The sequence below is a fragment of the Acanthopagrus latus genome, chromosome 14, assembly GCF_904848185.1.
Source record: "Acanthopagrus latus isolate v.2019 chromosome 14, fAcaLat1.1, whole genome shotgun sequence".
In the NCBI taxonomy this organism is placed as follows: Eukaryota; Metazoa; Chordata; class Actinopteri; order Spariformes; family Sparidae; genus Acanthopagrus; species Acanthopagrus latus.
Window position 1 is genome coordinate 10,591,086 of NC_051052.1, and position 24,116 is coordinate 10,615,201.

The following is a 24,116-nucleotide window of genomic DNA, read 5'->3' on the forward strand; positions in this document are numbered from 1 at the left end:
TGATGTGGTTTTTTTTCACTTAAACTCTATGTTAGTTTACATGTCTCCATGTAAACTAACATAGAAAGAAAACTTTAACCTCATTTGCAAAAGAATTGTTTCCACTGAAAAGCGTGTAGAAAGAGAAGCGAAGGCTTGCTTGTAATCAGTAGCAGTGGGTGCGTTTTCACTTCTTTCCTTCCGGGCTCCTCGCTGTGTTCGCAGAGAAACCCGACCCACCGACTGACCTGGAACTGACTGACCAGACGGAGAGGAGCGTTCGGCTGTCCTGGATCCCCGGAGACGAACACAACAGCCCCACACAGAGTATGAAATGTTGCTGCTGCTTAGTTCTTGTTTATTGACCTACACCGGACTTTCCCCACCAGCAAATGTGAAATTAAACACTACAGTCAGTCACCGGTGACACAAACGCATTTGCCAAGTCAGCGTCATCTGTTGTGCGGGAAGTTCTGACACAGTTAAAGTTTCTGGGAGGGGGGAAGTTTGTAATAAACGAGACAGCAACTCGATAGTTGTCCTTATCGGCAAGAAAGGTTTGTCTTTCCTGTCCTGAGTGTTTTTTAACTCGTCTCCAGAGTTTCTGATCCAATACGAGGATCTGCTCCACGAGCCAGGAGTTTGGGTCAACCTGACGGAGGTTGCCGGCACCAGCACCACAGCACAGTTACACCTCTCTCCGTACGTGTACTACTCCTTCAGAGTCAAGGCTCTGAACAACGTCGGCCTCAGCGAGCCTAGCCAGTCCTCAAGCCAGTACAGGACAACCCCTGCAGGTGATGAACACTGCCACTCTTGAGAAGAAAAAAAAAACGGCATTGCGTAAAATATCACTGAATGAACCGTCTCTTTTTGGTTTTCGTAGCTCCCGATGACAATCCATCGGATGTGCGGGGAGAAGGAACAGAGCCTGGAAACTTAGTCATCTCCTGGACAGTAAGCTTTGTTATTTTGCGGGCTTGGAAAACATTTCACAGCAGCCGAGGATTTAAAAGGTGTCATTTTTCCACAAATAACAACAAATTATTCTGTTTAGCCGCTGACAGGGTTTCAGTCCAATGGGCCCGGTCTGGAGTACAAAGTACACTGGAGACAGAAGGACGTGGACGAGGACTGGTCCTCGAAGACTGTGGCCAACGCTTCCCAGTTCGTCGTGTCCGGAACGCCAACCTACGTGCCCTTTGAGATCAAGGTTCAATCTCTGAACGATTATGGCAACGGCCCAGAAGCTGATGTAGTGACTGGATACTCTGGAGAAGACTGTGAGTCGACGAAATGTTAACGTACTTGTTACTTTGCCAGTGGTCTTTTGTGGCTTGAGGCTTAAATAACTGCCCTCTCGTTGCTCTGCAGTGCCTTTGTCTGCCCCTGATAGTGTCCAGATCATGGTTCACAACAGCACTCTTGCAGAAGTCCACTGGGAGCCTGTGTCTCTACCTTCAGTCAGAGGAAAACTGCAGGGATACAAGGTATGGTTACCTCTCAACTCTTTACCATGCCTTAAACAACACACAATTGAGCAACAGGAAAATAAAGAGTCTCTATTTGAGCCACCGACACGAGATAACACTTTTATTCCGCTTAACCGGAAACCATGAGGAAAAACGGAAGTGCGGTGCACCGATGTAAGAGTCAACCCCTCGTGTCTGTCCCTCAAGGTGTACTACCGTCGAGAGCGTGGCCTGCACGAGACAGCAGGGGGAGCTGAGCAGCAGGAGCACGTTCTGACGTTCAGCGGGAATCGTAGCGAGGGCCGTCTGCCAGGCCTCGAGCCTTACAGCATCTACAACGTCTCCATCAGGGTCCTGAATAACAAGGGAGAAGGGCCCCCTAGCCCCAGCAAGAGATTTGAGACACCCGAGGGAGGTGTGTATTGCCAGGAGCCTCGTGCATAAAGACATTTTTAGATTTCTCTCATCTTGAGTTATCTTGCATGTCATGTTTCTGCCAGGCCATTTTGGACGTTTTGGGAAAGTGTGTTATGAAGCAGTTATTTCTTTACATTCCAAAGTAATTGCAAAGGGTTTCATAGGTCGTAATCTCTAAATAGAAGCTGCAATCTTTAGGAATAGGACAAGATTTTGGTATTGGTAATGTTGTGGTTTCCTTTTTTTTTATTATTCAAGTAGTTTCTCATTTTTTGTTTGAATGCAGGTAAACAGTCTGAGAGCAGAGCAACCAATGAGTGATTTTATAGTGTGTTCAGCCCTGAGCAGCATGAACAGGTCCTGTACAACATTCAGACCCTGACTGTGGCTGTGCTTTTGTTTTTTAGTCCCAGGGCCTCCTTCTTTTCTGAATGTCGTAAAGCCTGGTTTGGACTCGCTCACTCTGGAATGGGGCCCACCAGTGAAAAACAATGGACGCCTCGCTGGATACATACTGACATATCAACCAGGTAAGGCCTAACAGCTTCCTGAAGCGCTGCCCGTTCTGTTCTACACAGTGTCATGCTGTGTTTCTACAAAGGATTGTTGTTCAGTTTAAAACTTTCAATTTCTTGAACTCCATTCACCTCTTCTCTGCATCCCTGCAGTCAACAAAACCTATGAACTGGGGCCAGTTAAGGTCATGAACCTCCCAGCCAATGAGACCACCTTTACCCTGGACAGCCTGAACTCCAGCATGCTCTACAAGTTTTACTTAAGTGCAAAGACAATCAAGGGCCCAGGCCCCACCGTCACACGGGAGGCCTTCACAGTCATGGACACAAGTGAGTTACTTAGTCGTTTGGCTTCATGAGCAGCAAATTACATGCACAGTTGGAGGAAAAGGTCAAAGTCTTTTATCATTTAAGCGACCAAAGTAAGGAGCAGGAGGGTCGGAATCACAGGCATGTACACCACATCTTATGCTCCCTCTGTCTCTTTCTCTTTTCTTCTCTCTGAAGTTCGCTCTCAGCCCACTGTAGAGACGGGCAAAGGTAACCCGAGTTTACCACTGGAAGCTCCTGCATGTTATTCCTTACGATCTGACATTAGAAACAGAAATAGTAAAGTGTAGCATAGATGCTCTCTTTAGTCGAATTAGCCACCGCTGCATGTCTGCAGGTCAGCATGTCCGTGCGAGCAGATAGGGTCTGGTAGTGACAAGACTTCCATGGCATCCGCAAGCAGCCACGCTTGCGTCCTCTCCTGAGGGGAGTAGGTTGCGCTCAATGCCACGTAGTTTAAAACGTAGACGTGCCTGCGGTCTAGACTTCCTGTGTTTGCTATTTTTCTTCAAATGAACGTGTTTTCATTTGAGAGCTTGCGCATGATGCTTGTGAAACTTTCAGCCCAGCACTAACACATTTAAACACCCGATGACGCCTAAAAGCTGGATTGCGCATGTGATTAACTCGATGATATGCATGCTGGAGTGCTGTGATTCAGAGTTGGAGGATTTCCGTGTGATCTGAATGCTGAAAAAAAGGCGCCGAGCTTCAGTCTGAATCTCAGGGCCGAGAGGTGTCGCAGCATGTTCTCACTCAGCACGTCGGTAGCAACTCTCCTCTGTAGAGCCGAGGCTCTGCAGTTTGTTTTTTGCTGTACGCTGTCAACTGTGGTGCGTTTGTGTGTTGTCTCACTCTTTTCCGTGTTCTTTCAGGCCCCACAGAGCCCCCTCACCCAACCTCCCCCGTCACTCAGTCTCCGCCTCCCCCGTTTCACAAGGGTACAAGCGCACTCCCCGTGTCCCCTGTCTGCCTCCCCCAGATACCTACACTTACCCTCTGCTCTGCCAAAAATGGTCCATCTCAGCTAGAAAGTCTAGCAATTTAAATCTATGTTATATTAATGGCTTTAATTTGTATTTCATTATGGTTTCACAAGTTCAGTAAAGTCTTACTTGTAACTGGCACTTGTTTGACTTGTTTTAAGAGTCGTCACTGAGATGGCCATTTTTAGCAGCTACATGTATAGTAATTAACCTGTTTCTTTGTTGTGGCAGCATCTGACACTATTCTTGAAGGTTTTCTGACATAAAACAAAAACTGTATTGCCGTGTATTGTATAGCGAAACATTTCTGCTATTTGGGACAGACAGCAGACATTTTTTGCTTCAATTTTGGATACTGGTAGATATCAGGTTGCAGTAGCTGGTGTATTGTCTGTTAGCTAGTAAGTTAGTTTACAGCCATGATTATTTCTCTTGTGTGTTAAACCATAAAAGTGAATTCCTTGAACATAGCAGATCAGCACCCGCTTTATCCTGTGATGTTTTTATTTCTTTAAAATTATATATATGTTTATATTTCAAGGACGGTTCACGTTACAGTTAACAAAAAATAGTATTTTTCTTCATACCTGTTTTGCTATTTATCCACCCCGGATGTTTTGGTGTGTGTTGCCGAGTTCACTGGCTGTAGAGAAAAAAAATTAACAGAGCTAGGATGAAATAGCTCCACAGGTTAGAAGAATAAAAACATGTATTTTTGATTTTGGGGTGAACTGTCCCTTTAAGGTATTGAAATGAGTTGGGAAGTGACTGTTACTGTCTGAAATTGATGTGTTTTCTCTCTTGTGCGCTCAGTGCCACCTGTAGGCCCGGCGTTCGGCACAGTTAACACGTCGGTATCGGAGGAGGGTGCGGTGATCAGTTGGGATTACTTTGGACACCATAAGAATGTATATGTGGAATATATGGTAGAAAACAGTAAGGCTTCATGATTTGGTCCATAATCACATCCTTTGAAATAAACAAATTTTTTGCCCCCAAAGGCTCCCTAGACTCTAATCCCTCTCCATCCGCTGCACCGATTCTAGGTAAAGACGACTGGAAAAAGGAGCTGGTAAACGGCTCACACTGGCATATGATAAAAGGTTTGAAGCCGGGGTCGTCCTATAGGGTGCGCGTGGTAGCTAGAGACCCGGCCGACCCGACGGTCCACAGCACAGATGAAGTGTTGGTTGCGGTGCCAGGTGAGGCGGCATGCCTCAGTGTAGATGAGATGGTCCTCGTGCTTTTATTTTCTGTATTAGCCATCTCGTTTCACCATCCCCTTTCTGTTATCAGACATACGGCGCTACATTCAGACGTGAATGTACAATAGCTGCATGCATGTCACTTAAAATCATTACTAAGAGGTTAATTTTTCTGTGGCTTTTCTTGTGGCTTTTTGTTTTTCTCCTCGTCCTTTTTATAGCAACTAAACAATCATTACTTATTAACCCATTTTTCTAAATTTTATTTGAGTGTTTACAGCTTCCGTTCATCTCCGTGTCACTCAGCATGAAGAAAACAGAATCCACCCTTTTTTTTCAGTTGATGCTCATGTTTGTTTTTTCCACCCTCTGCGCGCTCAGCTGTCCCCAGCCGGCAGGTAGACATCGCCACCCAGGGGTGGTTCATTGGGCTGATGTGTGCCATCGCCCTCCTCATCTTGGTCCTTCTCATCGTGTGCTTCATCAAGAGGAACAAGGGTGGCAAATATCCAGGTGATGTTATCTCTGTATTTTAAAGCTTGATCGGCGTGAATGGACGGAGATTTGAGTGAGAACAATGTGTGTATTCCGCAGTCAAAGAGAAAGAGGACGCTCACCAAGACCCCGAGATCCAGCCCATGAAGGAGGACGATGGGACGTTTGGAGAGTACAGGTGAGCGATGCCCTTCGGTGAGAAGCATACAATGCGTGTTTGCCATTTATTTTTTCCCGTCCATTGTGTCCTGACTCGATTGTTTGTATGTAGAACATTTTACCAGGCTGCAGAGACACTCTCCCCACCAGACTCCATTGCCACGCACTCCGTAGAGGCAAGGCAAAGATCCGCACTACTTTGTGTTGATTCCCATAATGACCAACTCACCTAATCAACACAAGCTTCACACAACGTGTCCAACTATGTCCATTTTAACAAATAATCTAATCTCTGGCTAGCCAAGTTTGCTAACTGTTCTCAAAACAAGTAAAATCAAATTCCAATATGGTGTCGTAGTTTTCCATCATATTTTTCTAGGAATATTTAGCATCTTATGATTAAAGTCTCTTCAAGATTTTAGAGGCCTATACGTTCATATAAAGTAGTTGCTATGAATGAATGAATGGATAAATGAATGAACTGTGTCTTTCTGAAAACGTGGATGTCACTGTGCCTTCCATCTGCATGCTTTGTCCCATCTGTGTCTAAACAGAAGTGCATAAAAGAAGACACCCATTGTGGCTCGTGAATTGCTTTTCATGTGTCCTTCCATTCTTATCTTTGTTTTGTTCGGCGGGTTTTAGGTCTATGGAGAGGTAAGATGAGATGTGGCAAAAGCAGCATGCATGCGAGCTATGTCTTCTGACCAAATGTTTCTGACTGACAAAACTAAAAGCAAGGAGAAAGCTCGTTAACACAACTGGTTTTACTATGTCATAATACTGGTTGGCATAGTCAAAACCATAACCACAGCAACAACATTAACACTAGAAATCAGCATTAGATATGTACTACTATTTCATTAGCTTCCTTCATTTATTATTTTTTACTGTAAATGCAAATGCATCAAGCTTGACGATAGAATTAAATTATATTGTATATAGAGTGTAAAGCTTGCCTAACTTTGACTGGAGTAGGACGTTATTCGAGCTGATGAACATGCTGCACTGACAGAAGGTAGCAGGCTCTATCCTTTGGGGGGAAAGTGCATTTTTGAGTATTGCATGCTAAACTGAAAGCATCTCATTTTAGAAAAACGTATATGAAGGTAAAGTATTGCAAGTGACTGAACGGCACGCATTTGCAAAAATACCCCTTCAGCGGTGGTCACCAACCCTAGATCTAAAAGGCAACCAGGCTTAAAGCACTAACATTATAGTATAAGATGGCATAGATGTAGCTGAGCTTCCCCACTGTACAACAACCAGAATCTGTTACTGTGCATTATAGTAACTCTTTAAATAAAATACACACACTGACTCTAGAAAACTGTGTAGAAAACACAACAGCAATATACACCAATCAGCCACAACGTTAAAGTGCAAACAGGTGAATTTGATGATGTTACAGTGCAATGTTCTGTCATTGGGTCCTGGTATTCATGTGGATGCCCCTTGACAAGCACCACCCACCCAAACCATGTTGCAGACATTGCCCCCTTGATGGAAATGATCAGATCCCAATCCCAAAGTCCAATATGTGGAGGCCCCACTCTTGATCAGAATTGGCTCTGACCTGTCAAGGCCTTTTGGGGTGTCTGTGGGATTGGGATCTGAGGAATGTGAAGGCCAGGTCGACACCTTGAGGTCTTTCTCATGTTCCTCGGACCATTCCTTGGCAGTTTTTGTGATGTGGTGGGTTGAAATGTCCCACTGGGGAGGCCACTGCTATTGGGAACTTCCACTGTCATGAAACAGTCCTATGGGTTGCAAAGTGGGACCTCCACGGAACGGACTAGTTCCGGCATGTCCCACAGATGCACGATGAGATTGAGGTCTGGGGAAATCAGGGGCCAGTTTGACACTGGCAGGGGAGCATTGTCCTCATTGCTGGGGGTCAACTACCATTGGGGAGTTTTTTTGGTCTATGAGAAGATATACTTGGTCTGCAAATGTTGGGTGGGTGGTGCATGTCAGGTGACATACACATGAATACCAGGACCCAATGTTTTAAGACCTTTCTAAGTACATTGCATCATATCAAGATGATCAATGTTCTTCATGTCACACATTAGTCCTTTTATTGTTGTTGCTGACTGGAGTATTCTGTTCTCATGTATAGTATATGAGGCATTTGTGCAGTGGAAAAGCCAGGTTACTCATGTTTAAGGCTTATGCGTTGAAAATCGGCTAGCCACCAGGGTTTCTGATCACTGCACAACAAGTTTGACCAGCTGCCTTGGCTACCTTCTCAACAACCTTAAATCCAACCTTTTCCTACCCTTTATAGTGACACGGAGGACCACAAGCCACTGAAGGGCAGCCGGACGCCATCCAACGGGACGGTGCGCCGCGACGAGAGCGACGACAGCCTAGTGGACTACGGGGAGGGCGGGGACGGACAGTTCAATGAGGACGGCTCCTTCATCGGCCAGTACAGCGGCAAGAAAGAGAAAGACACGCACGAAGGCAACGAGAGCTCGGAGGCCCCGTCGCCCGTCAACGCCATGAACTCGTTTGTCTAACGAAGGGCCTCTCGAGACTGCCGATAACGCCCTCATCTCCACACCCCACCGGCCCATGTCACACTGTGACCTCCTCTGATCAACACACACTCAACATGGCAAAGACCAACACCACACCCCCCCCCCACCCACAAATGAGCATTGGAAAGAAGGTGTGAATCGAGGGATGTGAGGACTCTGAGAAGGAGAGGAAGCAATATAGAAAAGCAGAAGGAATGTACCAGAGGGAGTTTCACCACTCGGACTGAGCAGAAGTGTGGCCAAGTGTGTGTGTGTGTGTGTGTGTGTGTGTGTGTGTGTGTGTGTGCGTGCGTGCGTGCGTGTTAGTGCCATTTGATCTCCTTTGCAAACACACTAAACATGATGTATCCAAAAATATATATTTTATCAAAGTACAGTACAGTACTTGACCCGCAGGCAGGCAAATATGCATCGAATCACGCTCATCAACACCTGCATGGACTAAATCATGATTCTATTAAGCATTTTACCATCTTGTGTCAGTTGTTGCGGAGGTGAGCTGCGTGTTGAGACTGTATATGGTGCACGCGTACTAGTGACTGGGGTTCGCCTCTTATTGTTTTCTCTTTTTTTCAGTCAAAGTGTTCAATGGCGTACGATATATAGAAAAAAAAAGGGCAGCGGTGTCTTTGTGGACACTGCTGTGAAATGTGTGACTCAAAGTAGAAGCTAGCAGTCTTTTCGAGACAGATGAACTGTTTGTACATATGTAATAGAATAAGAAGAAAGCTATATTTCAAGGTCAGGGATGTCCATTTGTATTCATCGGAAACCTGGCTAGAAACACTTTGAACTCAGTGTTCGATCACTCGTTCTCACACCAGCCAGCCAAGCCAGAACTCCCACACTTTCCAATCGACCTGTTTTTGAGCCTCGTGTTTTCTCAAGCTTTTCCTAACTTCGAATTTTAAATGTTTGCGTCTCTTTTCTGATCTAGCGTATTAAACACCGAAACCTCTATGCTCCGTGTTCCCGAGCACTTACTGAACCCAAATGGAAGTGTCACTGATCCAGCGTCATCAAGTGCTTCCACCCCAAATCGCCTACCGAGCAGGCATTTGTTTTAGGTGATCATGGCAATATCAGAAATAACCACTCCCCCCCTCCGATATTGTGTCCTGATGGCATTTCAACTTAGCTGCAGAAAAAAAAAGATCCTACATGCCGAGGTTGACTGAGAGTGCACACTGTAGTTTTTGGATGTTTTCGATGTTGGCGATGAAGAAGCTCTCAGCACGGTTTCTAGTGCCTTTGTAGAGAACAGTCACTTACATCCATAGAACAACATCCCTCTTCATACACTGGACAGACCTGGGCTCAGTGCAGTTCAAGCAGAATCCCACTGTACTTTAACTTTAAAGGCTATGCTAGTATTCAAAACTACATTAGGCATTCAATGAAATGTCTATGAAATGTGTTGAAACTAAGACCCTTTATGTGAGCTAGGTGGTCAGTAAGTATTGTGAAACATCAGTGCAGGCTTATTAACTTCAGATACCCTCCTCGAGTCTTTAAAGGTGCAATATGTAAGAATTCATACTCCCAACAAATGGGGTCGGCATATCTCCACAGTCACTGCTAACTGCTGCTAACTGTAGTCCATGAACGTAGTTATTGTTAGCTTGTTAGCTCAGTTAGCCATGCAGCTAGCCAGTATTTACGTTTGGACTACTGGGAGAAAGGTTTTCAGGCCCGGGGCTAGCTGGTTAGCATGCAAACTTCAGTAAATAATCAGCAACACAATACATAGCATAACAGTTGATGATTTAATTAGCTTGTCAGTGTTTTAAATTATAATTCTTACATATTGCCCCTCTTAATAATTTCCAACAGGGCTGAAAACTACCATAGACAAGACCTTTTTTCGCAGTTGTAGGCTGGCATTAGTTGCGAGGAACAGATTGTTATGGCCTTGTTGACAATCATGCACCCAGTTATCATCAGTCTGTGTACCAAATCATACCATCCATCTCAGAAATAAAGGCTGAGGGGATTAAAATGTGCAGGAAACCTGATGTCAGGGCATGGATGCCTTGTGAGATGTCTTCATGTGTTCATTTCCAAAACATCCTCCTCCTAATGCATTCACCTTGAGGAGGAGCTAAACTACTGCCAACCTGCTCACCAGGTAACTGCCAACAGGAACCAGACTAACATCTGGCACGGACTATTATCAGAGTGGGACTTGCTGTTACCGGTAGCACTTAGAAAACGCGGGGGCGGGGGGCGAGGAAAAATTAGTGAAAAACTGAATGTGGAAACAAGTGTATCTGTTTATGTGAATGAAAAACTCTTGCTTGTTTCACTGCAAATGGTAAAAAACACACTGGTGACTTTTGGTTTATGCATTTAACCTTATATCTGTGTATGTTGTCACGTTCTGAGCGCAGCACTCGTGAGTTTTATATACCTGTACATGAATGACGCTTGTGTGCGAATGTCTGGGTGAATGAGAGTGAGTCTGTGTGTGCGTGTGTGTGTGCGAGCGTGTATGTGTGTGTGTGTGTGTGTGTGTGCAGCACATGCATGCTACTGTGTTACAGCGAGCGTGATGTATACTATCGCTTTCGATTTCCATGGATAAGCGTCTACGATTCTGATGTGTGTCCAGCAGTCTGCTCCTACTCTCAGCAGGAGACCTCGTTATTCAAAACATTTCCACGTCTTAGGTTTTTATCATAACTTGCATCAAGTTTTTAGGTTTTGCGATGTGTCAGCTGTTCCACATGTAGATATTTTTGTTGTATTTTGTAAATAACGGCTTGAGTTGAGCGTAGACGCGCTGGGGTCGGAGGTGAGAGCTTGACCTCAGTCGGCCCTGCTGCGTTTATGGGCAGAAGGACCCAAAATGGCTTAGTGTGAGATGAGACTATTTACAGTTTTCACTCTTTAATTTGCTGTGAAAATTCTTTTTAATTTCTTTCATTTTTTTTTCCTTTTTGAACTTGTCAGGTAGATTTGCTAGCTCAAATGTTTAGCCTATCAGGTATCAAAGGAGATTATTTAACTTGTGACTGAGCTCTTGTGACACCTGTATTGTTTCTGTCTCTGACAGTTCATGCACCTTTTTTCTGTATTTTTTACGAAACGGCGCACGCTTAGACAGGAGGTATCGTTTCAGACAGATCTAGTTTATGACCACATCCGTGAAGCTGTTGTCCTAAACTAGACATCAAGATGAAACTGACGCATCTTCTTAAGAGTGTGCATCTAAAATAAAAACAAACAAACAAACAAACAAAACAAAACACTAAAACAAAACTGTAATTCGGAGCATACAGAAGGATGGCCGGCATGGAGCAGATGAGCTGGCACATTGGAGTGTGAATACCCTGGAAACATGTTCTAGTGACTGGTGAACATACAGTAGGATATACAGTATATGATATGATATAATATGACATTCTGGTTAATGTTGAAGCTACATGAGAAGCATGAACGGCTGTCAAAATGGTTTACTCTACAATATAATATTGCAAAATATTTTGTATTTTAAATGAAGTTTAAAAAAAAAAAAATGAAATAAATGTTGGTTTCAGGATTTCAAATCAGTGACGCCTTTTCTTTACGGTCGTGTGTGTGAGTGGCTCCATCCAGTGTTTGAATATGAGAATGACGTATGAGTATTTTTTACAAAATATGTCAAATCACCATGAGAGAGGAACCTCCAAAACGTAATCCGTGGAAGATCAACACACATCTGGTGTGTGTTTGTGTGTGTGTGTGTACGCATGTGCCATCTGTCTGTCTTTTATTCTCGTGTGCTGGAAGAGATTTACGCTAGGTTTCCATATGTTTCTTTCGAGGTCGAAAAATATGACACGAAACTGCTACGATGCAAATTCAAATGTCAGTTTCAAGATTTTAAATAAAGCTTTTATTAGCCACATGCACATTTAGTATGCTCAGTGAAGAAAATAGAAAGGACTCAAAGATATAATGAGTGTACGCAATAAGTGTTAAAGTGTGCATTGGCTCAAAGACATCACATACACGCCTCGAGGATCACACCTTGGTTTCTTCACTCATACAGCCGGCATCTGGCATCCGTCATGAATTATAGATTCGTCTGAAGGTCATTTATGATGCACAGCACATGGTGGGGAGCAAGATACCGGCGGTGGTCTGGGCACATTTTCTGATTTTTTTTTTTTTTTTTTGTCAGAAATTTTCCTGCACCTTAAAGGTCACATGCCAAATTCATACTCAACATACCCAACAAATACAGTCAGCCTATCACCAGAGTAACTGCTAACTGTATTCTGCTTATATGTTTATGTATCATGACTGTGGCTTAATTAGCCATGCAGCTAGCTGGAGTAATCGGGGAGTGTTGGTGTTTACACCTTTGGGCCTCTGTGGGAAAGGTGTTCAGGACAGGGGCTAGCTGGTTAGCATGCTAATTTTAGTGGCTATCTCTATAGCAATCTTTGATATTCAAAACTGTTTTCTTCATGAAATTCTGTTGATCATTTTAGTAGATTTCTGAATGTTTTACAATAAAATTAAAAAATAAAACATATTCTTACATGTATTACATATTGAGTGAGTCACATAGTAGTAGAGGAATCGTATCATATTTTTTTACTCATACAGCCAGTGTCATGCATGTGTCATCAATTATAGATCTGTCTGAAATTCATTTCTGATGCACAGCACATGGCAAGGAGAAAGATGCCCGAGTGTTCTCTGGCCACCTTTTCTATAATGTCTTGTCAGATATTTCCCTATGCCTTAAAAAGATGCAATATGTTATAAAAAGCCACCTGTTACCATTTTTACCATTTTTGACTGTAGCTATTGTTAGCTTGTTAGCTCAGTTAGCCATGCAGCTAGCCGGCCTACTGGGGGAGTTTTGTTCACACTGCTAGCATCGGAGCAACATACTGCTGGGAGAAAGAGTTTTTTTTCTTTTCTTTTCTTTTTTTTTTTTTAGGTTAACGTGCTAAATTTACCAGACATCTCAACAACACAATAGAAAGCGGTAACTTTAAACTGTTATTTCTTCACTTTCTCTTGATAATGTAAGTTAATTTTTGAATGCTTTAAACTAAAATTCTTACATATTGCCCCTTTAATCAAATAACAAACCCTAGTATCCCATTAAGACCTATTGAGTGTATATGTGCATTCATGTTTTTGATTTAAAATCGGGTATCAAAGTAATCCAATAATATCCTCAGGAGGATTACTGCTTTTGTTCAGACTATAAAGGATTTCTCTCCCCTGTGTGGGATGCGCAGCAGCAGCAGCAGCAGCAGCAGCAGCATGGTGACGCTCTCATCCCTCCCATCCTCCTGCTCTCATGGACCAATCACAGCCGGCCGCTGGCTGCCGGCCCGCGCTGTCACTCCGCCACTTTCCTCCAATAGAAAAGTTCAGTCTGACGGGACGCTCCGGCGGGAGGGCTGTGGGGGATGATGCGGTTCGGGTCCAGGTGTGCCATGCGGATGGTGCTCTGAAATTCCACCTCATTTCTCCTCCAAAGGTAAGACCGACAGCCACGCGAGAGTGTGTGCATGGGTTGTGAGTCGGCTCCTGTGTGCGGACTTAGGGTGAGGGGCGAGCCGGTGCTGTGTGTGTGTGCGTGTGTGTTGGGCGCTGGTGGTTGCAGAAATGGACCGGGCTCGGGAGGAGTACCGCAATGCAGAGCAGTGAATTTCCCGGTGCCGCTCAGTCGTCACCAGGGTGAAGTGATGTAAGAGGGCTACGCAGTTGCTTTTTCTCCGCTTTCCCCCCCTTTTTTTCGAATAATTGCTTTATCAAATAGTGTCTTTAGCTGCTGCATCTGCACTTTTATGCCGCGAAAGGAAAGTGTGTGAGCGCAGGGGAGGAGGCACAAGGTGAAAAGTATCACACACTGTATGCGTCAAGGTCGCAGGAAGCTGCTGATGTACCGCAGCATCTGTTGGTACTGAGTGCACTTCACGGACCAGAGAAAGATTGGATTCTGTACTGTAATGTCAGAAAATCAGAAGCTAATAGTTAGTATTAGTATGAAATCTTAAATATTTGTGGTTGTTGGTGACTGAATTATGATATACTGTAGATCCACATGCACAACCCATCTCCTCCAATCCCCTGCACGCTAGAAAAATGCAAAAATTAGTCCAACAACAATTTAGCCACCCACCCACAACCCTTTTCAGATATGTCAAAAGTGTGGGAAACTGTGATGCTGCAAGCCGTCAAGAGGAAATCAAGCCTCCGTGTTGCAGATTAGAAAGCCAGAACCAGCACACTCCCCTCCCTGAAACAAATCCAAAGGGCCCCATTTCAATCGAGCCGCTGCCAACCCAGACGACCCCCGGACAAACACAGCATTACTCCTCAGACTTGGTTTTTCTGCACCAAACGTGTTTATTCAGGCAGCCACAAAGGCACTGAGCTTAATACATGTGCTGACCTAAATTTCGCCGGCCTGTCCAAAGAGGATCTCTCATGGGATTACTGCGGATGTGAGAAAAACAAATGAAAACACTCAGATGGATTGATTAGAACCAGAACGCTCCGCCTGAACAGTGCTATGATAATATAAAAGTGTCCCGGGATCTCAGTTTATAGATTCGTTTAATGTTATGTCACTTTCTGCTGCTCTCACTCCCACTGAAGGAGAAAATGCAGCAGGGATGCAGCCAGCTGCTCGTGTTAATGCGCTGTTTATTATTGTTGAGTCATCGAGAGACCCCACGAGGAGCCGGTGCTGCAGTCTTGTGCATGTAGATGTGCTGAGTGCTGAGTGAACGCCACTGCTCTCCCTTTCTCTCACTCTCTCTCTCTTTCTCTGTCTCTGTGTGTTTGAGACAAACGTGGCTCCTGAGGCACATGGACGGGAGGAGGAGGAGGAGGAGGACAGTGTTTTTTCTTCTCCTGGCACTGCCTTCTTATTCTTTTCACATCCACAGTGACTCAGCAAATGACTGTGAGACCGTCTGGTTGTGGATGGGCATTTGTTGTCACACGGTGGCTGCTGTGGATGACTACAGTATCTTGACACTTTATATATATGTTGTTATATGCAATGCCACATAACGTGCTTACGTGTTGAAACAGCTCTCCGCTGTTTTCCTGATTTCCTCTTGATTTGCTGTCCCTGATCACGTCCCCCCTTGACCCCTGTGACCCTGCAAGAAGATTATGATCAGATGTAGCCTGAGCTTTAAGCTGTCTGGTTTGGTCTGTTTCGGAGTCAACAGAGCACCGACTGAGCTCTACAGTGTGTACTCGCTAGAGCAGGTTTCATTAATGCTCGAAAGAGCCCAGTGTCCATCGCTGCAGCATTGTATTCCCCCTCGATCTGACACACTCTGTTTTAGCTCCTGTCTCTTTAAGGTCCCCTGTCAAAAATAGTGACATCATAGGTAACTTATTCAAACTCGGTAAACGTTTCTGTAATGTTATTATAAACAATTATAAGAAACACAAGGCTTTTATTAAGGTTCTTAAAGGGTGTGGCGAGTACTACTGTGTATGTGAAAAAAGGAGTACATTTAATGCATTTTGTGGATTATAGGAGGCTGCATGTGGTCCAATAAATAACCCCCAGTGATGTCATTCAGTAGCTTTGTGGGTAATGTAGGCACCAGGTTTATGAAAGATCATTTGTTTTATCACTTGGCACGAGTAACAGGGGTGAAAAGCTAGACTGCCTTTCTTGCCCCCGCATTGATAAAATAGTAAGTCTGATTAGCCACATACTATTTATGATGGCAACTATTAGCAAAGGTAGCAAATTAATGGACTAATCGTGCACACCCCTAGTTGTAATGACACATGGGTAATGGGGCTTCGTGTTTTATCCACCGTAGTGGATGCTGCAGATTTTCCACTGGGAGCTTAAGATCATCAACACCGCCCCCCCCCCGCCACACACATACACTTTATCCCATCCCGTTCATCTTGATCAATCCTGGTTTCATCCTGCTTTATATCTCCATGTTCCTCCTCCACCCTCGCAGTCTGTCCGTACAGCTTGATTTGCAGTTGATCTCAGCAGCGCTATTTCATGCAGCAGAAGTGATGTGTAAGCATGTGTGATGGCACAACGGGGAGCTCTGCAGTGCTGCCTTGTGTGTTTTAGTGTGCAGGCCTGTGCTGCAGGTGCCCGGTCTCGTGGATGTGCACGCACTCTGCATGACTGTTGGCAGTGTTCTGCTGAGTCACTCACATCCTGAAACATTTATATACACACTGAGGACTCGAGCTAGTTCTGTGCTCACTCTTTTCAGGTTTCTGGTGATGAAGGTCACGTACTGATGTGTTCAGGGTTCCGTGACGGTTTTGTTGACGTCAAACAAATAATCACTATTGTTATTTTCCAAAAGAAAAACACAGCGATTCTGTTTCTAACAGCCTCAAATCTTTCCTTTTTGTCTCTCCAGTTCATGTTCTGTCCAACGACTTCTTATTTGCGTCCCTCTGCCCATCCACGTAACTGCGCCTAACATGGCTTCCACTGTTCTACTGCTTCTGGCCCTCTCCTCCTCCGTCTCCCTCACTGGTAAGAGACACAGCAATGCCTGATCTATTTCCAAGATGTAACAAGAAAGTCAGTACTACCTGCACACCATTAGCTGACACCACCATGTTTTTGCTTTGCAGTGGCCGTCCTGTTTGGTGAGCCCAGAATCTATGGAGGTGAGTTTAGTTCATGTTGCTCATTCGTTATAACGTTTCCAGCTGATTTCAAATCACATGTTGGCTAATTGTTGTGTCGAATTTGTCAGAGGATGCTACTGGATATGGCCCCATCTTCGAGGAGGAGCCTGTGGATGTAGTCTACAATGAGGACTCCCCGGATGGGAGGATCTCCATGAACTGCAGGGCACGAGCAAACCCACCGGCTACATACAGGTTACACACATTAAAAAGGCATTTTTAACTTCAAGCAATAATATAATGAGTATTATGTTTGTCTCATGTAGAATTTCTTTGTATCCCTACCAGGTGGCGTCGTGACAACTGGGAGATCAAGCTGATGGAGCAGCCAGACGAACACTATAGCCTCGTGGGAGGGAACCTGGTGATCAACAACCCCAGACAGAAGAAACATGCAGGGACGTACATCTGCGTCGCCAGGAACATCTACGGCACCGTTATCAGCAAGGAGGCCAGGGTCAAGTTCGGATGTGAGTATGTGAACACTGCTGGGGCAGCTGACAAATTTAACCAAATGTGTAGCTGTGATAGATTAAGACAGGAAGACGATGCAGAGACAGTGATGAACTAACCTATAAAGGAATTAGTTTGGTGAAAGAGGTAATAGAGTTTATTCAGTTTGGAGGTGAGTTTGAGGTGAGATTTCTCCTCATTGCTGCAGTGAAATGTAACCAAATGTGAACCTGTGATAGAGTAAGACATCAGGAAGAAGAACAATGATGAACTCACCTATGAAGGAATTATGAAAAAAATGTCTTTTTCAGTAGCTTCCAGCTCATTTGAACCACTGAGTCAAAATTTTGAGAGACGTTTTATTTTTCACGAATAACTTTGGTCTAACCATCAGGTTTGGTCAGTTTACTGCCTCCAAATATAAGTCCAACTACGTGAAACTTAAAAACACCTCCAAAATCAATGCCATAATGTCTTTGGTTACTAGTTGAATGAGACACACCTGTTTGTATTGGATTTTGGTGGAATTTCAAATATCTTAGGTCAAAATCAAGTGTCACTACAATATGTGGTTTTTGGTGTTTTGTTTTTCTCTTAAAAATTCTCGTCTACTTTGTAGTTGTGGAGGAGTTTCCCCAGGAGGAAAGAGACCCAGTGTATGTTAAAGAAGGCCAGGGTGCCGTTCTGCTGTGTGCCCCTCCAAAAGCCTGGCCACGTACGTACAGGTCATCACACTGTTAGAAAAGTCAGTCTTGTGAAGGTAACAATCATTTGCAACAACTTACAATACCTAATGTGTCCATATCCGTCTTTTTTTACTTTACAGAGGAGGTGACCTACCGCTGGATCTACAATGAGTTCCCAGTCTTCCTGTACACGGATCGGCGACGCTTTGTCTCCCAGAAGACGGGGAACCTGTACATCTCCAAAGTGGAAGCTCAGGACGCAGGAAACTACTCCTGCTTTGTTTCCAGCCCCATCATCGGGAAGAGTGTCTTCTCCAAGTTCATCCCCCTCATCCCCTTACCACCTGATGAAGGTTAGCAGAGAAGGAAAAACTTATTTTTGAAAACATATTTTGTTTGTCATCTGTGATGTCTGGATATTTACTTTTTTTATGACCTCAGGTGAGAGAAAGTACCCAGCAGACATCAGGGTGAAGTTCCCAGACACTACTGCCATGCTGGCCTCTAACATTACATTGGAGTGCTTTGCTCTGGGAAAGTAAGTGGTTCATTCATGCTTTCACAGTCACATAGGTTTATTTGAGGATAATCATTAAAGTGCATATTTGTTACCTTTGTTTAAAGTGTAATACTGGTCAAGAGTTCTGTCAGTTTAATCTGTTTGTTGTGTCCTTTCAGCCCCATCCCTCATATTGTTTGGAGGAAGGTGGACGCCACAGACCTCCCACCAAATCATGAGATCAGTGAATCTGGAGCTGTGCTTCATCTGTACAACGTACAGTACGAAGATGTGGGAGGATACGAGTGTGAAGCAATCAACACTAAAGGAAAGGACTGGCACAAGGCCTGGCTGTATGTGGAGTGTAAGTGATTTCACTGTACCAGGAGTGCAGACTTAATGTAGAGATCATTTCTCACTATTGAATGTCTGTGTTTTGTGATTTGTGAGCCAACAAGTGGCACTTCCGTGGTGCATATATTTGAATTTCTTGTTGAATATAATCATATTTATGCCCATTTTGTTGTGACAGCTGCTCCAGAGTGGGCGGAAACCATCAACAACACTCAGATCGACATTGGCTCGGAGCACACCATGCGCTGTGTGGCCTCAGGGAAGCCGTTCCCTTTCATCCGCTGGTACAAAGACGGATACATGGTAAGAAGTCATTCATATAATTGGAAGGATTAGGACATATTACTTTGAATTTACTTTAGTCAGTAACTGAATAAAAATTATATGACAATATTGGACTGCATATTCCTGATTACATTTAATACATTACTACCCAGCCCTGAGAAATTTGAGGACAAGTCATCAATTGAGCATCTGTGCTTAGGCATTCTTTGAACTTGTATTCAACATTTGGGTTGTGTGTGTGTGTGTGTGTGTGTCTGTATGTGTTTGGTTTTTTTTGTTTTCTAGTATGGAAAGGGAGAGCTGAAGTTTTCCAGTCTCACTTTCGACGACTCGGGAATGTACCAGTGTATCGCCGAGAACTACTGGGGCATCAAGTATGCCAACGCTGAGCTGCGAGTCATTGGTGAGTCAGTGGAGTTCTAAACAGTTTTGAGGACTGATATCATGAACGTGGGGACAACAGTGACCAAGCATTAATCAGCGTAATAATCCCTTTTTCAGCCTGTGCTCCAACATTCGAGTTCAACCCAATGAGGAAGCAGCTTCTCGGGGCTAAAGACGGCCGCGTGGTGATTGAGTGTAAACCTCGAGCTGCTCCCAGGCCGCGCTACACTTGGACAAAGGGCAAAGAGCTCCTCTTCAACAACTCACGGTCAGTCCAACTTACTGAAACAACAACTTCTTGTCCACTGTCAAGCAGCTTATCTTCACCGATTGCATACATTTGTAGCATTTCCATCCTGTTTGATGGGAGTTTGGAGATCCTAAATGCCACCACCAACGATGAGGGCGTCTACACCTGCTTTGCTGAGAATGACAGAGGAAAGGCCAACAGCTCTGGCTACCTCACCATCACAGGTCAGTGAATATGTGCATACGCAAAGACAGGTTGGGTAAATTGACAAATAGAATTCTCTGTCTGTGACTGGTGTCCATCGCTGGTTGGGTTTTTTCCCATCTTTACTGCTTTCCAATAACAAGTCCAACCAATCGTCTTGTGTGGGGATTGGGGACTGTGTACAGTGCAGTAAAAATGTGATAGAAACATGTTCTTGCATAGATTTAAATTACTTTGTGATGTGTCCCTAGAGGCTACCACCCTCACAGAGCCACCTGAAGACACTGAGGTAATGGTTGGAGATGAGGTAGTTCTGAGGTGCGCTGCTTCATACGACCCCATGCTGGACATCGCATTCATCTGGGCCATTGACTTCAGGGTCATAGACTTTGACGCTGAGTGGCAACACTACGAACGTGTTCTGGTAGGTTGACGGTTCATCTTACAGGAGTCCTGCAGTCTTGTCCCTTTCCTTTCTTTCACCTCATTGTCTTTGCTTGCTGATGTTCAGAGCGACGACGGCAGCGGTGACCTGAGAATCAAGAACGTACAGATTTGGCATGAAGGTCGCTACACCTGCACGGCTCAAACGGTGGTGGACAGTGACACCGCGTACGCTGATCTCAAGGTTGTAGGTCAGTCCCATCTTCCTTGTCTCAAAAGATCATACATGCCGATGTTATTTTTCATTCCTGAGCATCAGAATTACAAGTGATTGGTACTAGTTTTGTAAAAAAAAAAAATATATATATATATATATATATATATATATATATATATATATATATATATATATATATATATATATATATATATATATATATATATATATACTGTGATCCAGGTGTCCCTGGACCTCCTGGTGTGATTCGGGTGGATGAGATCGGGGACAGCTGGGTGAAGCTGTTGTGGTCCAAACCAGCGGATCATAACAGCCCCATCATCTCCTACACCGTTCAGACCCGACATTTCTGGGCTCTGAATGAAGATGACTGGAGGGATGCCAGCACATGTAAGTACTGCTTTCTGCCAGTAGGGGGCCAAGTTGCCCTGCAGTTTGGATTTACTGGAGCATGAGGATAACTTTAACCTACAAGTGAAAATGTACTTGCACAATACAATTCAAAATGGTATTTGTGGCTCCTTCAGCTCCAGCCTTTCTTGACGGCAGTCTGGAGAAGGCAGAAGTGACGGACCTGTACCCCTGGATGGAGTATCAGTTCAGGATCATTGCTACAAATGAGCACGGCTCTGGAGAGGCCAGCATCCCCTCCTTGAAGATCAAAACTTGGGATGCTCGTAAGGAGAAGACACAAATATTTTCCATTTTTAGTCAGGAAGTAAAAAAACTCTAATGACCTTTTCCCTTCTCAGCACCAGTGGTTTCTCCCACTGATGTGGCAGGTTACGGAGGTAGAAATGGTGAAATCGTCATCACTTGGACAGTAAGTAAGCACTAAATTAACGTGACACCAAAAATACTTGCATCAAAAATCAAAGAGGTGTTTTTTGTTTCTTTTCTCTCCCCATAACGGACACTGTAGCCTGTGCAGCCATGGTTTTTCTATGGTAAAAAGTTTGGCTACATTGTGGCCTTCAAGCCTCATGATGCATACGACTGGTGGTACGAGACCATTTCAGACCCCGAGACGAGGCGTTACGTTCACAGAGATACCTATTTCGTTCCCACCGACGAAGATTTCCAGGTCAGAGAGTTTCAAGTGAAGATCAAGTCGTTCAATGTGAAAGGAGACGGACCGTACAGCCTCACCAAGGTCATCTACTACCCAAGAGATGGTGAGGATTTAGTTTTTTAGTTTGCTTTCAGTTTGGGGTTCTTACATTCCATTGCGACACTAAAACAACAACTCTTTTCTCATCCATTTGTCTGAGTTTTACAGTACCTACAGAGTCTCCCACAGATGTCTATGCCAGGCCGGTGTCCTCCCATGAAGCTCTGGTGTGGTGGTTGCCAGTGGTCGACACTGGCACAGGCCTGCAGCAGTACATTGAGGGATACCAGGTAGAGTAACTGAAGATTTCTATCTAAGGTCATCTAAACAAATAGAGGGCAGCTGCTGTTAGCTAGTGAGCACAGATCTACATTCTCAATGTATTTTGGCCTTGATTTCAATGTTGGTTAGCCAGTAGCATAACGAACACACCATATGTCTTTGACGAGTAATTGCTACAAACGATGTGGCAATCATTTGATTTCAAAAGACATATTTCTTGCTTACTAGGTCAAGTACTGGAGAAAGTACGATGATCCAGAGCCGGGAGCAAACCGTATATTTGTTGGAGCCAACGTCAATCAGACCAGGTTGGAGAATATGCTGCCAGACTCTCACTACCTCATTGAGGTCCGTGCCTTCAATGGAGCTGGCCTTGGACCTCCTGGTGAACACTGTGAGATGTTCACAAAGAGACCACGTAAGAGCAATTACTTGGATTATCAGAAGATTATCATAATGATATACAGGTATTGATGATAAACAAGTTTGTTGTGCCTACAGCACCACCAGACCCTCCCAGGATGTGGCGCTATGTCAGCTGGACAGGACAGTGGTTGTATGTGTGGTGGGATCACATCCAGTACGACTGGTTTGGCAACATTTCCTTCCCTCTGTACTACAAGGTGAGTGTGGACGTCTGCACAGCTTTGATAACATCTATTTTGCCTAAAAATACCTTTTTACATGAGATGAACTGAAATGATGACAATGTCCCATAACTTTTCTTTCCAGGTCATGTTCAGAAAGACGGGCTACATCTATGGCAAGGTCTACATCACTGGCTGGCACTTCATGGACTTCCCCATGCCTCAGGTTGGAGACTATGAGCTAATGGTGCGCGGCCGTTATGAAGGAGGAGATGGTCCAATCAGGATGATTAGTATTAAGGGTAAGACTGAAATCATACAGTGATTGATTCAACCTCATGTTGTCGTCTTTGTCTGTTTGTGTCATGCTGTCTCTGTTTCCTCAGGTAAAGCATTGATGGTCACGCCCTCTCTCAGGATGGTGTTTTTGGGTCCTCTGGCGCTGTGCATTATGGGATTGCAAATTTAAGCCTGCCACAAGCGAATTGTAAATAATAGACTCTGGGAAGTAGATGTGTGGACCTTGTCCTCCAAACACTCCTCACTATGATAGTCATCATGCATTGCAATGCATCCTGCATTTGTTCTGTCATAACACCACACAGGAAGTTGTTTTTCACAAGACCCGCCACTCTTTATGGACTTTTAAATGAACAAATGTGTCGGACTCCTGCATCATCCACAGATGTAAATCTAAAGAGGAGATCCAAAATGTACTCTGTTGTATCCAGATTTTTTTTTTTTTTTAATTTTTTTTTTTATCCAAGTCAAACCCAAAACGAATGGAGACAAATACTAATTGTTGGAGCTTGTATTTCTTTAATTAAGCTCTCCACATACTGTTCCATTCAGCAATGTCCTGATCATCTTCTGTTATTATGTTCGGTCTCTATCATCTGTATGGACAAAGAGTACCAGGTAGAATATAACCAACAGATTGTGGGATGTTATTTGTAATAATCACTATAAACTTCTCAGATGGTCAAGTAATCAATATTATGTAAAGAACTGTATCATACTCACTGTGTTTGATTTACACATATTTAAAACACGTTTATTCCTCACAATCATAAAGCTCTAGGATTTAAAATGTTTTCTTTTTGTCACCTTTGTTGAACTCTTTTTTGAACTTCATTTTTGAAACTTTCGATGGTGCTGTCTGTCTAACTGATGTTTTATGGAAATATTCATCATAACCAGAATCAGTTTTTACTATGAGTTTAAGCTGCACTGATGAAAGTGGCATCACTTCGAGACAGCTTCATTTGAAACCGATGATGATTGTTGCAGGTGAAAATGTACCATTTGACTGAACCATGAAACTGCTTTACATCATGTCTGTATGCTAATTTATTTTATGTCACGTTGCAAACCATTAAACAGAGTACAACAATCGACAGTATTGTCTCATTGAGGCCATTTTTGACTAACCTTTCCCAGATGTTCCTTTTGATATCGTGCCCAAGTCCATCTCTGATCTCAGGAGAACAAAGCGCATCCGCAAGTTAAAATCACATGATGATTATTCATCATTTTGAAACTACACCCTTAAAAGTCAAAGCTGTTTCTGGGCTTTTTTTTTTTTGCTCCTAAGAAATAAGTGTAAATTGTGCACACATTTTTCTTGACAAGGTGAC

The 24,116-nt window shown here is 43.9% G+C and overlaps 2 protein-coding genes across 12 annotated transcripts in view; both read left to right on the forward strand.

Annotated features, from left to right (window-relative positions):
* Nucleotides 1–10,097, forward strand: part of nrcama (neuronal cell adhesion molecule a) — a 57,959-nt gene extending 47,862 nt beyond the window's left edge. For 4 of the 11 annotated variants that reach the window (XM_037121875.1, XM_037121877.1, XM_037121876.1 and 1 more), the window contains 15 exons: nt 205–306; nt 579–776; nt 866–936; nt 1,037–1,262; nt 1,354–1,469; nt 1,659–1,866; nt 2,276–2,398; nt 2,537–2,713; nt 2,891–2,923; nt 3,589–3,654; nt 4,513–4,635; nt 4,746–4,901; nt 5,286–5,417; nt 5,499–5,577; nt 7,849–10,097. In XM_037121875.1, the coding sequence (XP_036977770.1) occupies nt 205–306; nt 579–776; nt 866–936; nt 1,037–1,262; nt 1,354–1,469; nt 1,659–1,866; nt 2,276–2,398; nt 2,537–2,713; nt 2,891–2,923; nt 3,589–3,654; nt 4,513–4,635; nt 4,746–4,901; nt 5,286–5,417; nt 5,499–5,577; nt 7,849–8,083 (2,045 nt within the window). In that variant the 3' untranslated portion in view covers nt 8,084–10,097. The remainder of the gene's footprint in view (nt 1–204; nt 307–578; nt 777–865; nt 937–1,036; nt 1,263–1,353; nt 1,470–1,658; nt 1,867–2,275; nt 2,399–2,536; nt 2,714–2,890; nt 2,924–3,588; nt 3,655–4,512; nt 4,636–4,745; nt 4,902–5,285; nt 5,418–5,498; nt 5,578–7,848) is intronic. The other 7 variants (XM_037121881.1, XM_037121882.1, XM_037121885.1 and 4 more) reach the window with 3 other exon arrangements.
* A 3,370-nt stretch (nt 10,098–13,467) lies between these two features.
* Nucleotides 13,468–23,876, forward strand: cntn1b (contactin 1b). Its single transcript, XM_037121886.1, has 24 exons — nt 13,468–13,592; nt 16,486–16,604; nt 16,706–16,741; nt 16,831–16,957; nt 17,051–17,232; nt 17,835–17,930; nt 18,042–18,254; nt 18,343–18,439; nt 18,580–18,764; nt 18,933–19,057; nt 19,325–19,442; nt 19,541–19,691; nt 19,770–19,897; nt 20,129–20,301; nt 20,389–20,512; nt 20,722–20,889; nt 21,027–21,176; nt 21,252–21,322; nt 21,422–21,674; nt 21,779–21,900; nt 22,121–22,310; nt 22,394–22,515; nt 22,625–22,781; nt 22,866–23,876. Exons 2-24 carry the CDS (start codon nt 16,550–16,552, stop codon nt 22,946–22,948), a joined length of 3,126 nt encoding a protein of 1,041 aa, XP_036977781.1. The 5' UTR covers nt 13,468–13,592; nt 16,486–16,549; the 3' UTR covers nt 22,949–23,876.
* The last annotated feature ends 240 nt before the right edge of the window (nt 23,877–24,116 follow it).

Excerpts from the sequence above, each read along its gene's own strand:
- cntn1b (XM_037121886.1), top strand. The coding sequence starts at position 16,550 with ATGGCTTCCACTGTTCTACTGCTTCTGGCCCTCTCCTCCTCCGTCTCC. Across the intron at positions 16,605-16,705 it reads CTCCTCCGTCTCCCTCACTG|TGGCCGTCCTGTTTGGTGAG; the intron begins GTAAGAGACACA and ends TTTGCTTTGCAG. Across the intron at positions 21,901-22,120 it reads AGTACATTGAGGGATACCAG|GTCAAGTACTGGAGAAAGTA; the intron begins GTAGAGTAACTG and ends CTTGCTTACTAG.